Raw genomic sequence first — 15,912 nt, 5'->3', positions numbered from 1 at the left:
TTCATGATCAAGAAACCCAAAACCAGATAAGATAGTCCAAGATTCTGGTAAATCTCTGTAAGTCCTTATAAGTATATTTGATGTTTGCTAAACTAAAATAATAAAGACAGCAGGCTACACAGTGGTACTTTGCACACTGTAAATTAGTTTTAATGAGTACTGTGTAATAAATTTCTACTTACTCTTTTCTACTCTCCAGAAATTAGCAGCACACTCTCTAGAAATTTTAAATAAGCTTATAAATTTGTCCTGCTTTGTTATATATATATGTACAAAGAAGGTAATTTGTTCCCTCTGTCTTTAACAGAAAAGGTATTTCATGCTTTTCTAATTTTATCTTTTGAAGAGGCTGGATCTTGTTTTCCAGGTCCCAGAGACGATCTTATCCTACTGTAGCTCCCTCCCCACCACAGGAGCTGGAGGTCTCTGTCCTGAGACTGTTCTGTAGAAACTTCTACTTCTGGTCTTTAAACCACTTTACATTGTTGTCCCTTCCCCAAGCCTAGTTCCACCTTTTTCTAATTTTCTCTAAAGAAGTGAGTACCTTGAGTATGCTAAAACTGAAATCCTCATGATTTTGAAAATGTCTATAGAAGCAAATCCACATTTAAGACAATTCTGTTAAAGGAGAACTCAGGGTGGGGAGGGATTACTATGCCATATTATTAAAAATACTAGAGGCCCGGTACACAAAAATTTGTGCACTCGGGAGGGTCCCTCAGCCCAACCTGTGTCCTCTCGCAGTCTGGGACCCCTTGGGGGATGTCTATCTGCTCCTCGGGGGATTGGGCCTAAGCTGGCAGACAGACATCCCTCTGGCAGCCCAGTAGCCCTCGGGGGATGTCCACTTGCCAGCGGGGAGCAGGCCTAAGCTGCAGTTGGACATCCTTAGCGCTGCTGAGGAGGCAGGAGAGGCTCCCACCACCACCGCTGTACTGGCAGGCTGTCAGCCTGGCTTGTGGCTGAGAAGAGCTCCCCCTGTGGGAGTGCACTGACCACCAGGGGGCAGCTCCTGCATTGAGCGTCTGCCCCCTGGTGGTCAGTGTGTGTCATAGTGACTAGTCATTCCTAGTCGTTCTGCTGTTAGGGTCAATTTGCATATTACCCTTTTATTATATGCCTGGTGCATGGGGGCTGGCTGGCTGGCCCTGAAGGGTTTCCCAGATCAGGGTGGGGGTCCTGCTGAGGTGCCTGGCCAGCCTGGGTGAGGGGCTGAGGGCTGTTTGCAGGCTGGCCACGGTCCCCAGCCACCCAAGCTTCCAGTGGAGGCTGGCTGGAAGCAGGTATCTGGGATTTATTTATCTTCTATAATTGAAACTTTGTTGCCTTTAGAGCTGGCCAGGGCAGGTGGGAAGCCTGGCTTCCTCCATTGCTGGGGCAACCAAGCCTCCTGCTTGCTCCACCTCTGTGGCTGCTGGCCGCCATCTTGGTTGGGTTAATTTGCATATTGTTGCTCTGATTGGCTGGTGGGCATGGCTTGGGGCATAGCAAAGTTATGGTCAATTTGCATGTTTCTCTTTTATTAGATTAGACTAGAGGCCCAGTGCACAAAATTTGTGCACAGGTAGGGTCCCTAGCTGCTGCTGGCTGAGGCCTCCCTTTGCACCTGCCTTGGCCTGATGCCGCCCGCTCACCTGCTCCACCATCCTGCCACGGTCTCACTCTTGTCAGGGCCCACTGGGGCTGGCAGTGCGTCCACTGCCGCCCACTACCAGCGCTGTGTTGCCAATGCCTGCCATGTTCCACACTGCCCCCTGGTGGTCAGCGCATGTCTAACTTCCTGTCAGTCGAACTCCCGCTCTTGGGGACAATTTGCATATTTGCCTTTTATTATATAGGATTAGCTAGCAGAAGTCCAAGAAACACTTATTTTTGTTAAGATACCAAAATAATCTTACTTGACAGATTAAAAAGGTTGACAGGGCCACAGGAAAGTATGGTTACTCATTCCCTTTACCAAATGAAATCAAGTGAGAGCGCCTCAGAGATAGATCCAGAATCAAGCTCTCATGTGTCCACTCAGCTCTAGCCTGCTAGCTACATGCTCAAAGCCACAGCAATTAGCACGTGTTCCATGAGAGGAAACTGTCCAGCCCATCAAGGTAGTCTCTAAGTATTAAACAAACAAACAAGGGAGAAAGAATTATTACCATTTTGGGTTCTGGCTTCTGGGAACTCTTTCCTGGGATGCTCCTGCGGTTCATTAACCTTCTTTCTCTTTCCTGTTTTAGTTCTAACTCAAGCTGGTTCCTGGGATAGGTTGGAGAGGAAAAGGATGAACATTTGGAGTTCTGAAATCATTCTAAAAAGAATCCCAAACCCTTTTCTTAAAGCTTAATAATAAAATTTTAATACTTGATTAATAAAAAGTTACCCTATATATGGAAAACTAGGTTTTAAAGTACTAAAATACAATAAAATAAAGCCAGTAACACTAAAATACATACATGTTTAGTCTTAGACTAAGAATCCCAAACCCTTTTCTTAAAGCTTAATAATAAAATTTTAATAGTTGATTAATAAAAAGTTGCCCTATATATGGACAACTAGGTTTAGGATCTCCCAGTGGCTGAGGTTCACCACTCTGAATGTCAATATTTAATATGAACTCTTATTGAAGAGTTGTGGTCAACTGAATGGCAATTAGAAGGATTTACTGTAATAGAAAGACAGTATTTATAAATTTTCAGCAGATTCAGGATGAAAGCACTGACACTGAAGTCCCATTTCATATGAATGAACTGTCTCTTTCTACAGGTTTAGGAGTGAGTCCCAGCTACACCTTCAACCACGTGTCCTTAGCAGCTATGTGCATTTCTACTCAACACCCATGTTCTATTTGTTTGAAGTCAGTGATTTTAGCACAGAAACGAGCCTCTGAGAGATAATATGGAAAAGTGAGTTGAGGGCTTGGAGTCAGTGAGAGACAGGCTTTTTAAATTAGAATGTCGCACTTATTAGCTTAATTGTGTGAATCTGGACAAATTTAACCCCTCTAAGCTTTAATTTCATCTGAAAGTGGAGGTAATAAGATCACCTATTAATAGGTTTGATGGGGAGATGTTAAGAGAGAATGCATGTGAAGTGCTCAGTGAAGTATTTGGCACACAGTAAGAATTCAGAAAATGCTATTATTAGTGTTATGTTGGCTATTAATTCTCTTACTCTTTTTTGTGTATCTTGGACCTGGGGTTGTAACTTCCTAATTCTTTGAACACAAAGGATGTCGACAAGATTTTGGGGATGCTGAGGTATGTGAAGCTTTCTGAGTTCTAATATCAGAGAAAGGCACTGCAGAGACAGAACGGAGATAGCTGGGTCAGGAGACCCCCTTCTCACACTGTCCAGCCTTAGAATTACCACAACCACCCTGTCGATTGCAGCGCCCTCTCTTCACCGCTGCCTTGTGAGCTCCTCCACTTCTAGCTGCAGGCTGTTGATCTTGTCTCCGAAGTCCTGCTTGAAGAGCCGGTTGTCCAGTTCAGCAGACTGGCGGCCTCGCTCGGCCTGGCGCAATCTGGATGTGAGCCACATGAACTTGTGATAAAAAACAAAAGCCACGGTGGGGAGAAAGACCAAGTTCACAGCACAACATAAAACAACCCAAGGAAGAAGGCATGGAGAGACAGAGAGAAGACAAAAATTCTGTAGGACACAGGGGAAGAAAATATGGGGGAAAAAGATGGAGAAGAAACAAATTCTCAAGAAAAGCAAGATGAAGGTGAACCAGGCAGAAGAAAAGTGATTTTCCATTTTTTTTTTATTCTAGTACTACAGTTTACAGCCATTAGATGATGAACAACAAAACACCACTGTTTAGAAAATCCATATCCAAAGCCAACCTTAAGCACACAGTAATAGTTAAATCCACTTTTTTTTGGTTGTTTTTATTTCCTAATTGGTTTGGTACTTTTTATTTATTTTATACACACAACTGGAACTTGCAAATGGGCAACTACCTTCTTATATATGGAACTGGAACATTTTCCTGGTCCTTCCCCTAACCCACAAATTGTATTAAACCATTGGACATTATATATCAACCCTTACCCAGTCTTTGGGTTATTATATAAGGAGAAGCCTTTGTTAGAATTTGGCCATCTCTTTCCTTTTCTATTCCTGCCAAGTGGTGTGTAATTGGATAAGCAATTCAGCCCTGGGCCTGCACAGAATTCCTGACCAGATTCTCTGGGAGATTCTGATGAATGTTTTCTTCCATATATTCTATAACTTTGCACCTATAAAGAAGCATGTTCTAAGAGGTGAAATATCCAGGGCCCTATAAAATAGAATTTGGAAGCATACTATGTGTAGTCTCTACAATTGTTTTATTTTGGTGTTTGAACACTCCTGAATGCTCATAGAAAAGGCAATTTACCACAAAAGTTTGATGAAGATAAAAATAGGTGCAAAATTATAAGAAATAAAGTGAGTTGAAGAGCACAGGATCTTCCATGAGGGTTGCTCCTGTGCTCTTTGATTTGACTTTGGTTCAAGTCTACAAGGACCTGTAAAAGCATAAATGAAATCTAGCTTACTCTCTTAATTCTGTTTTTTTTTTTTCCAGGAAGGTATGAATTTCAGGAGCAGGAAGCAAAGGGATTATTTTTGTCCCAACCTAAGCAGCTGAAATGCTGCAATAATAGAATGAAAAAAACAAAACAAAACAAAACAAAATATTTGCCATGACTTTTTGAAGGGATAAAGGCTTATTTAGCCTGTCCCCCAAAATTCAAAAGCCATTTTTTAAAAAATTACATTATTTATTGGATTATTTACAATGTGGAATCCAGAAAGGGTTAAATCTGTGGTCACTTAGAGAAATAAGCCCTGCTTATTATTGTTTGTGGACACCTATTGGGAATCTTTATTTTTAGACTAAATAATAAAGATTGTTTTTATCATTTATCTATTTCCCACTCTGGAATGATTTCCTAATAATTAGATTGTTAGTTTCCTACAAACTTTGGCAAATCCTCATCTAAACAAAAAATAACAGAAACTCTTAGGAAAATGTTTCTAGCATGGAATAACAGGCAGGAAACCACCACTCGTGTCAATACCTGGTTGTCTTTACTCCAAAAGGAAAAGCAGGATTTAAAATATGTGTAGTGTATTTTTTCATAGGAGGGGAGTATTTTTATTAAAATTGTTCTCTCTGAACTACCTAAAGAGGGAGTGGAATTGCAAGAAAATGGCAGAGGTAGAAGATGACAAATATTAGGAGGGTTTTTCCAAGCTTCCACATTATTATGTTATTATAAATTACCTAATCACTAATTTTATCTCTATGTACTTTATAGAAATGTAAGGATGCTGTTTTCCCCACCCCAGGAAGTCACTAAGGCAAAAAAGTTGCAAGCAATATTGGTTACAGAGAATAGAACTGCAGTAAAATACTAAGAGTTATCCTGGCTTGGGGATTAAATCTACATAACAAAAGTGAAAAGGGGTCATGGCCTAAGAGACACAGAACTACTTTAGTAGAGTTCAGGCCCATAGTCACCTCTAGTTCATTACATCGCAGTGGTAGAACAGGCTCGTTGATATAGACAATGCATCTAGAATCTGATATTGTCAGGTACTGGGTTGCAAAGCATCAATAATATGTGTACAAAGCTTCAATTCCCTAGGCTTCTTTTTTAAATGGAATATTTATTTATTGGTCAACTCAGAAGTAATTTCTTGAAGTTTATTTGGCATTTAATTGAGAACTTACACTAAATTTTCTAACTCTGGGGAGAAAGTAAAGAAGAAAAAACACAGCCTATATATCAAATTTTTTTTTTTTTTTTAAAAGTCCAATAAATTCAAAGTCAATTTTTGGTGATGTTTTATATGAATCAGAGCCCAAATGTAATAGCTTTCAGATTTCTTCCTTTTACAATTCTGTTGTGACATGCTGCAAAATGCCTAATGATGTTTGGGGATCAATTTATTTGCTGCACTATTTAAGGCCTTTGCCTGTTTCACCAAATCCTTTTCACTAAATTAATAAAATAAAAATAAAAATGGAGTGAAAGGGGAATGAGAAAATGAATAAACAGGAAAGAGAAAAATAGCAAGATAATAAGTCAGCATATTTGAAGAGATGTCATTATTTTAATTGTCTGCTTTAAACACCAAGTCAAAAAACCATTGAAAACGAATTTTATACACTTCAAACACATAATCTATGAACACTAAAATTGATTTGTTGAATCATAAACACATACTTGCTTATGAGTAAGAACTTAGATAATTTCCTGGATAAACAAATATCTTTTTATTTAAAATCAGCCAAACCAGAGGTTTCAAGTTTTTTATTAATTTGCAAATACCTTTGAGTTAACATTAATATTCAGTGCCATTCAGGACCCTACCGGTCAAGAATCATCTGAATAAAAGACATCATGCATTCATCCATTCATTCATGCATCTACTAAATAAATGCCTTGTAAAGGCAAGGCACTGTGACAGATCCAATGAGGGAATTTAAACAACTAGTTAACTAACCTTAAGGAGTTCACACTCTCACTAGAAGATACAATACATATATCAAGGGTATGAGGTAAGGCAGAAATAAGAAGTGTTACAAGCAGTCTGGGGAGGTATGGATATAAGGCCATGGGAGTTCCAAGGGCAGACTTGGCAGATTATTTTTATCTGGGAAGAAGTATTAGAGGAAGCTTTAAAAAAGTCACCTTTGAACCTGAATGTAAAAAAAATGTATTTGAAGAACAAGGAAGTGGGGAGAGGAAGGGCATTTCTAATTGGTGGAACTATTAGAAAAGATATGGATGAGAAAAATAGGAAGCATGTCCAGGGACCAGTTGGTAGTTTAGTTTTGCACAAAGTGCAAGGGTGATCAGTTGGGGTTAAGGTGGCAACACAGGCTGGCAACAATGAATGACCATGGGTGTTGTTGCTCATTTGAGCTTGAAGTCTTAGCCACTTCTCTTGGCACTAGGAAGAAAACGGTGTTTTCAAACCAAAAGTGAAACAAAAGAGTAGCATAGGGAGAGGATGTACTTAATGAATGGTGGGTACTGGAGGGAAATAGCTGGTCAGAGAATGAGAATACAAGACTGAAGGACAGAGCTGGGGACAGATTTAAGAGTCATGGGCATGAGGTGACAGTGGAAGCTATAGGACTGTTCAGGAGAAAGGAGAGAAAGGGGTTAAATTTTTTAGAAGGGCCCTCAGTACCCCTGTATCACCTGGCACCAAAGTATTTAATGACTTTAGTGATGAACAATAAAACAGTAGAATCACAAACATATTTGAAAGCCCTTTCATCCTTGTTAAGTATCCCTCCCCTAACACACGGCATTGAAATGGGATTAAGTGAGAGGGTTAGAGTTCTGCTGTTCAAAACAGTCATGAAAGACTAATGTTTTTTATAAACGTTTTCAGCAACATCTTAGACAACACAAACTTTTATCAGCTTTCTCTCTGCGAGCATGCTGATGTTAAGCTGGGAGAATTGAACATACTTTCTGTTTGCCAAATGCATAGTACATTCTCTGCACTTCCAGCACTGTAGGCCCAAAGTGTTTCTAAAGAAACTTTACCTTTGTTCAAGCTGTTTAATGGTAGCAGCCATCTGATTGGTCTTCTCTTCCAAGCGACTGTTTAGTTCACTTTTCTGTTTTACTCCTAAGTCTGAACTCTGTTATGGAAAAGAATTATGAGTGATGTATATTCAATATAAAATCCTGAAAACAATCCACATGCCTTTTGAACCTAATGGTGTGTGGGGAAATAGAGAAATAGAAATGCTCATATATTTGAGAACTAGTTAGTTCCCAAGTGTAGAAGAAACAAAAAGCAACGTTTAAAATTAGTAGTGTTTTATGCATCTTTCTCACAAAAATCAACACCAGAAGGTTCATCAATTTAGCATATTCCAGTATAAAAGCTAATGGAATATATAACTCAGTTGGTAGGTTAGACTGCAGAATAGAAATTATCTCACAATCTGAAAAGTGGCCATGGCGATGGTCAGATTCCTAAAGTGGTTTACGAGCAGCTAGCCTCAAAATGAGATGCGGCTCTTTCTTCTGGTATTTAAAGTGTGATTCTAAACAAGAGGGGCAAAGGGAAGCCCTGGGATTTTAGAGAGCAGTGAGTCGGCTCCTGTTTCCTTCACCTGCAGCTTAAAGGCAAGTTCGTGTTTGAGGGCCCTGAGGTCATCCAGCTGCTGCCGCAGACACACCAGGGCATCCTGCTTCTCGCAGACGTCCTTCTCCAGCATCTTCATGGCCAGCTCCATCTCCTGCCTCATGCTGATCTGGATCTCCAGTTCTTTCTCAACATCCTGCCCCAAAGGAAATGGAAGTGCTTACTCTCTCTCATCTATGCACAAACCAAAAAATTCCACAGGAAAAGGTACACCAAACTCTCAGGTCTGAATATTCTGACAAAATAGCTATAAGCTCTCATTCAATGCAGAGACATTAATGACAGGAATAATTAGGATAATTACAATAACATTTACTCAGTAATTTACAAATCTGAAGGGCTTAGTAGGCCAAAGGTAGTGCTATTTAATATGTCTAAAATACACACACACACACACACATACACATAAATAAATAAATAAATAAATAAATAAATAAATAAAAAAATAAAAAATACACACATACCTGAGGTACTTCATCAGATATTAAGATAGACAACTGGTGTCATGTCTTATTATATAAATATATATAAACTAGTGAACATATATATTTATATACTGTTATAGTAGCCAGTACAAAATGAAGCAGTTGTAATTCTCTTCAATTTGGATATTGTTGACATATTCAAGAGCCCAAGAAATAAAAAAGATACTGTGGGTTCCCAGGGTAACATTCAATTACTGTGAATAGTCAATATGGCTAATTTAATTTTTAGATTCACTTAACATGAGCCTCTTTTTGTTCCAACCATTATTACTGTAACATTATTTGGATGATCAAAGCTGTAAACTCCTGAGGTTCTTCTGCATTCAGGCTATCCCAAGGCACAGCTAGGACCTCACCTACTTGCTTGGTTTCTTTCCTTATTCATTCATTTATTTATTTATTTACTTAAATATATTTTATTGATTTTTTTACAGAGAGGAAGGAAGAGGGATAGAGAGTTAGAAACATCAATGAGAGAGAAACATCAATCAGCTGCCTCCTGCACACCTCTTATTGGGGATGTGCCCACAACCAAGGTACATACCCTTGACTGGAATCGAACCTGGGACCCTTCAGTCCACAGGCTGATGCTCTATTCACTGAGCCAAACCGGTTACGGCTTCTTTCCTTTTTTTAACATTTATCTTATTGTGACATAAGGATGTGTAAAATTTTGTGTAAAATTTTTATCACATGCCGCTTAACTGAGGCACTCCTCTAACATGGTTAGCATGACAGAAATTGGATTAGACTGCTTCTTATAAAGTTGCCATATATTATTTGTAGGAGCATCCTTGTAGAAGGTATTTTGAGATCCAATTCACAAACACATAGAAAGAAAATGATAATTATTTCAAGGATGTCAAAACAGTATTATTTTCTCAGAAAACCTGAAATTCTGTTTTACACACTATTAGTGTATAAGGCTCACTCCTTATTTTCAGCCTTTTTTCTATTGTTAGAGACCCTACTGGGGTGGTGGTGGTGGATTCTTTTGTTTGTCATACTATCTAAATTGCAGGAAGAATTAATATACTAATACACCAGGGGTGTATTAGTACACTAATACTTGGATAAAATGCAGTTCAAGAATATTACTCCTTAAAACCAAGATGGCGGCATAGGTAAACACCGGAAATTGCTGCCTCCCACAACAACTTCAAAAATATAACGAAAAGACAAAACGGACATCATCCAGAATTACAGGAAGGCTGGCTGGGTGGAGTTCTACAACTAGAAGGGCAGAGAAAAGCACACTGAGACTCAGAGGAGCTGCGGAAGTAAAGTGCAGATGTACGGAGGCTCGAGCGCATGCGCGGAAAGGGGTTGGCACCTGAGGGCACGGCTGTCTTTTTGAATCGGGAAGGAGTCACAAGCTCCCAAATGCTCTGAACTCCGGTTCCGGGAAGTCTCTGGGGACCCAGGACTCATACGGGGAGAAACTGGACTGTCTGGCAGTGGGCAGAACTCGGAACTTCAGGGCGGCTATCCCTCAGAGGTGCTTGCAGCAATTACCGGGACACTGAGACGCGCGGCCCCTTAGGGGACAGCTGAGGATCAGCCATAGCTGCTTGCTCCGCCCTGTTGATTCTTTGAGACCCCGCCCCACCCAGGCTGCAGCAGAGGCTTTTGCATATGAATGCCCTGGCCCTTTGCAACCTGAAAATTACCTAACAAATTGCAGCTGGGCCAGACCGACCCAGAACTTCCAAGAGAAGGCCCAAGGCCCCACAGCAGCTTGCATTGCTTCACAGCTGGGCTTCATCTGGGCACCTCCAAACTCCAAAAAAGGAAGGGGAATCTGAAAATCTCTTCGTAGCTCCTGCTGGGTAACCTCAGGCAGAGTCTAAATTAGCACCTCCTTAGATCCAAGAGCCAGTGTACGAAGTGGTCAGAGTGGGACCATCCAATTACAACTCCTCAGATCCAAAAGGGACATAATCAGGGGGCAGACTCAGTGAGCACCCAAGCCCCATTGAAGCAAGTCTTGCCCCGGAGGGGTGTCTCCAGCACAGAAGTCTTCCCACTACAGACACAGCTGATTCTCAAAGCCCATTGGCCTGGAGGTCAATTCCTCCCAGTGATAACTACAACAATCAAGGCTTAACTACAACAAGACTGTGCACAAAGACCACAAGGGGGTGCACCAAGAGTGTCCACCTCAGGTAACTGGGGAGGCTGAGCCACTGGGCCCTATAGGACACCTAGCACACAAAACCACTCTACCAACACAGGGAAGCATAAAAAATGCAGAGACAAAGAAACAGGTCACAAATGACAGAAATGGAGGAAAGCAAACGACTGGATATAGAGTTCAAAACCACGTTTATAAGGTTTTTCAAGAATTTTCTGGAAACCGCCGATAAATTTAGTGAGACCCTGGAGGATATGAAAAAAGACCAACTAGAAATTAAGCATACACTGACTGAAATAAAGAATAATATACAGAGATCCAACAGCAGACAACAGGATCCCAAGAATCAAGTCAAAGATTTGAAATACGAAGAAACAAAAAATACCCAACTGAAAAAGCAAAAAGAAAAAAGAATCCAAAAATATGAAGATAGTGTAAGGAGCCTCTGGGACAACTTCAAGCATACCAACATCAGAATTATAGGGGTGCCAGAAGAAGAGAGAGGGCAAGATATTGAAAACCTACTTGAAGAAATAATGACAGAAAACTTCCCCTACCTGGTGAAAGAAATAGACTTACAAGTCCAGGAAGTGTAGAGAACCCCAAACAAAAGGAATCCAAAGAGGACCACACCAAGACACATCATAATTAAAATGCCAAGAGCAAAAGACAAAGAGAGAATCTTAAAAGCAGCAAGAGAAAAAAAGTCAGTTACCTACAAGGGAGTACCCATACGACTGTCAGCTGATTTCTCAACAGAAACCATGCAGGCCAGAAGAGAATGGCAAGAAATATTCAAAGTGATGAATACCAAGAACCTACAACCAAGATTACTTTATCCAGCAAAGCTATCATTCAGAATTGAAGGTCAGATAAAGAGCTTCACAGATAAGGAAAAGCTAAAGGAGTTCATCACCACCAAACCAGCATTATATGAAATGCTGAAAGGTATTCTTTAAGAAGAGGAAGAAGAAAAAGGAACTCTTACGATTTGCCACAGCATGGATGGAACTGGAGAGCATTATGCTAAGTGAAATAAGCCAGTCAGAGAAGGATAAGTACCACATGATCTCACTCATTTATGGAATATAATGAACAACATAAACTGATGAACAAGGACTGATCCAGAGACGGAGAGGCATTGATTGGACTGTTGGGCCTTGGAGGGAAGGTAGGGGAGGGTGGGGGTAAGGGGGAAAGATCAACCAAAGGACTTATATGCAAGCATATAGGCCTAACCAATGGACACGGACAACGGGGGGGTGAGGGCATGAGCGGGGGTGGGGGGGCGGTAGGGGGTAACGTGGGGATAAGGATAGGTATGTAGTATCTTAATCAATAAAAAATATAATTAAAAAAAGAATATTACTCCTTATTATACATTCTCATATGTATTTTTTTCATAATACATATGAATCTCAAAATATTTAAGACTAACACTGATGACGCATCTTTCTATTTATGTATAAGAACAAGAATAAATTCAGAAGTAACAGCTAAAAATAAAAGAATACAACTCTACATTAATGGCTCTTAGTGATGAGGCGAGAAGCTGCCCCCTCCAAGGAGACATACCAGAATCTTCACAGGAGTGATGACTGAGGTGGGGAGGAGGGAGTGCAGAGTTTATAAAGTAGTTACTATATACCTAATGTTTTTGCAATACAAACTATAAAAGCAAGTAAATAAAGATTGCAAAATCTTATTTGCAGTTGAGAATACGTGTACTCAGAAAATTGACTGAGAAAGAATTATAGGGAATGTGGGTTAACAAGAGTGAGAAACAGTTTATAGGATGCATAAAAATGTGCCAGTACACTACTGCTATTCCTGGCCTTGGTCTAAGACAAACCCCTAAGCAAGCTGTTACATTCTGCCTTCTTCTGAATTCTCAGAATGTAAATAAAGTTTACCAGTCGCAATTGTGTCTCCTCCTTTAAATGCTTTCTTGCTTCACTTAGTGCTTGCCCTTCTGAAGTTCTGTCTTGCTTAGGAGCCTTGAAATGATAAATAAAACAGTACATTTTTAAGGATAAAGAATTTATACAGTTAGCTAACACCAGCACTCCTATTTATTAAGAGAAAATGATCAAACCTAAGCAGATACAACAATGAATAAAGACAACAAAGAAATTGAAGAGGGTTAGTAACTTACAAATTCTTAAACTGAATTGAGGATTTCTTTCTATTTTGTTTAAAGTCTTTAGATAGTTTACCAAACCAAGTAGTAGAAGTTTTAAAAATCAGCCTCTAAAAACAAAATAGTATTCACTGTCAACTATGAATTGGGCCAAATGTTCAATTGGGAATATAGTCCTTTTCCAGAGATCTTACATCTGGTATCTCTAACCATCCAGAGAGATCATAGCTAAAAATAAGGAAGTCATCAGAAAATTCTTCTGAGCCGTCACAGTTGTTTTCACAAAGTCCACGCATTAAAGTCAAAAGTTACTCTTAGAAAACGACTTTGTTCTTCACTCAGCCTACTTACTTTTTAGGAACCATTTTAATAACTGGATGTTTGGGTTCCTAGGTCACAGTAGGTTAGAAGCATGAGGATACAAGGGAACAGGAAGATCTTTCTAGAGATAGCAATACTACCAGCAGTATGAAGAAATGCCAACAAAATCATGAAAGACAGAAAATTATACCCACAGCCATCTGGGAATATTTAGGTACAGGAGCTAGAAGCTCTATCAACCTCAACAGCTCCCTAAAGTAGCACCACTATAATTTAGTGCAGAATTGCCAATGTGGATAGTTCTGATCTTCAGTCATCAATGAGCTAAACCTGTTACATTACATCCTCTACTTAAGAAGGCTTATAATTGTACAATATATAAAAGGCTTGCAATGTATCTGTTTAGACATATATAAAAACTTTGATCCTTTACAAAATTAAGTTATTTAGAAGGTTCATTAACAAAGAAACTCTTTCCCAGTGGTATCATATAAACACTTCTTACAAAACAGTAAAATGGTCTAAAATAATGGTACATTTAATATAGCAAATCTAACACTTAAACACAGCACAAATCTTTAGTACATAAAAACAAGAAACTGAATTAGACTGTTGCAGATGTAGACGGCGGTGAAGCCAAGGAGCATCTGTAAAAGGAGCACCACCCTCCCCTAACCTTCACTGTTCCCCAGTTTTGCGTGAAGCCGCAGTAAAAACAGTTTGATATTGTGAATGCTTGTTGCTTCCAAACACTCCTCTAGAGGCTCCCCCACCAACACTGACACTCTCTCCAGGAATATTTTATAAATCTAGTAAGATTACCTTCCGATTGGATTCCAGTATGTAGGAGCTTTCCTCTTTAACTCGCTCCATTTCTTCTTGCAAGGTAATAATCCTATTGTTTGCAACTGCAAGCTGTTGATAAAATTAGAAAAAAATAATCTTTTATCTTTCTTTTATTAACCAGGATAGGAGAATTCATGATCTGCTAGGCCATGATTTTTCAGGATTAGCTATTCTTAGAAGAAAAGAAAGCTATTTATAACCCCATTAAAATGTCCTTATTAAGGAACTTAGAAGAAATATTTTGAAAGTAGCTTAGATTCAAATTTAAAATATCTCCTTTTGCTGCTCTTTGTGTAAACTTTATTTCAGTACCAAAATGTTAATATCATTTACCTTAAGGGTGTCCCCATAGATAATTTATATCAAGTTACAACACCCATCTCTAAAGCATTTAAGAGGTCACCTCATGCCTTGGGATCCATCTTATGAATCCTCCATTAGACTTTTTACAAGAGTAAAGAAATGAGCTCCTAAGTTCTTGAAGGTGCCATTAAGCACTTAAGAGAGTTTTCATTTCAGCACCTAAAAAGATAAGGTGATGTGATGAGCAGAATGCAGCTAAGGGGAAACACTGTTATCCTCATTCTGCAGGAGGGAAAAGTCCAGTGGGAACACTTCTCTGTACCTACTGACCTGTATTCTCCACAGAGAAAGTGAAGGGGCCTAAATGAGGCTGGGAACGGAAATGGGCAGACTCCTCTTGGCCAGGCCTGGACCGCTTTTTATTATCTCTGCACTGGCAGTGGGGCAGGTTCTGTTTGGTTCCTGTTCTAACGCGTGAGGACAGGGGAGCTAGGCTCAGGCATGCTTTCTAGAAGCAAGTCTGGAAGCCCATTTCTCCGTCTCTCCATGACCTGATGGGGCATGAAGAAGTAACTCTGGTCTAGAACCAAGTGCACCCTCAGATAGCTTCTGCCAAGGTCTCAGCATCAAGAGAAAATGTTAGGAGATGATGACTGCAGATCCAAATGGGCTTTCTAAATCAGCTGCACAACAACAGAGTGCATGTTTATATACCGTTACCTGTTTAATTCTTCTCATTTTGTTATGTTGGCTCAGAACTCAGGAGGTGAAAAGTCTGTATTTTTACTTTTAACACTCGTCCTCTTAAATCCAAAATAGATGGATATGAGAAAAGGCAAGCCTCATTAGCTTTCTCTGCTCTTTATTAAGTGTATACACAATGCTTACCTCTCTCTATGGTAAATGTTCAAAGTTTTAAGAAAATAAATCTTATTGGTAAAACAACTAAGTCAATGAATAAATAAATTACTATATTTAGTAAAATAAACCTAGATCAGGAGGACAATCTTGTGACTGAGGGAATAAATTTAACAAGTATGTTTTATACTAAGTGCCTGTGATGTGTCAGGCACTGGCCTAGGCCCTTATGTATTAAATCATTTAATTTGCACAAAAATCTTATTGTTCTTATCATCCCCATTTCACAGATAAGCTAACCAAGGAATAGAGGCTTAAGTAATTTGCCCAGGATTAGAAAGCCAGAGCTGGGACATGAACTCAAGTAGTCTAGCTCTAGAGCGCATGCCTAGTTGTTATGCTACAGTGCCTCAATATAAAGCAGTAGAATCATAGTACATAATTTCTGTGCAGAATATTTTGAAAGCCAGGTGGGATCAAATTCTAAAGGTCATATCCATAAATTAGAGTTTTAATATAATTTAAGAATCTATACTAAAAAATGAAGCCCACAGAGCTGAGTAATAAGGACGTGTTATTTTTTTAAAAATTAAATTTATTGGGATAACACTGGTTCATGAAATCATACAGGTTTCATGTGTACAACTCAACAAAACATCATG

General features: G+C 39.4%; 1 protein-coding gene across 20 annotated transcripts in view; it reads right to left on the bottom strand.

Moving 5' to 3' along the window:
- RUFY3 (RUN and FYVE domain containing 3) overlaps window positions 1–15,912 on the bottom strand; it is a 79,883-nt gene that overhangs the window by 8,180 nt on the left and 55,791 nt on the right. For 10 of the 20 annotated variants that reach the window (XR_004972071.1, XR_004972065.1, XR_004972069.1 and 7 more), the window contains 6 exons: window positions 14,066–14,158; window positions 12,696–12,779; window positions 8,132–8,299; window positions 7,554–7,651; window positions 3,398–3,517; window positions 2,151–2,250 (listed from right to left, as the gene is read on the bottom strand). Coding sequence is in view for 12 of the 20 variants with exons in the window: in XM_036335585.1 (XP_036191478.1) it covers window positions 2,151–2,250; window positions 3,398–3,517; window positions 7,554–7,651; window positions 8,132–8,299; window positions 12,696–12,779; window positions 14,066–14,158 (663 nt within the window). In the remaining 8 variants the exon portion in view is untranslated. Of the gene's footprint in view, window positions 1–2,150; window positions 2,251–3,380; window positions 3,538–3,742; window positions 5,987–7,553; window positions 7,652–8,131; window positions 8,300–12,695; window positions 12,780–14,065; window positions 14,159–15,912 lie in introns of those variants that run through there. The other 10 variants (XM_036335677.1, XM_036335691.1, XM_036335699.1 and 7 more) reach the window with 5 other exon arrangements.

Source organism: Myotis myotis, unplaced genomic scaffold (assembly GCF_014108235.1).
Source record: "Myotis myotis isolate mMyoMyo1 unplaced genomic scaffold, mMyoMyo1.p scaffold_m19_p_1, whole genome shotgun sequence".
In the NCBI taxonomy this organism is placed as follows: domain Eukaryota; kingdom Metazoa; phylum Chordata; class Mammalia; order Chiroptera; family Vespertilionidae; genus Myotis; species Myotis myotis.
Note: the sequence above shows the minus strand (reverse complement) of the source record. Positions and strands in the feature narration are given on the sequence as shown.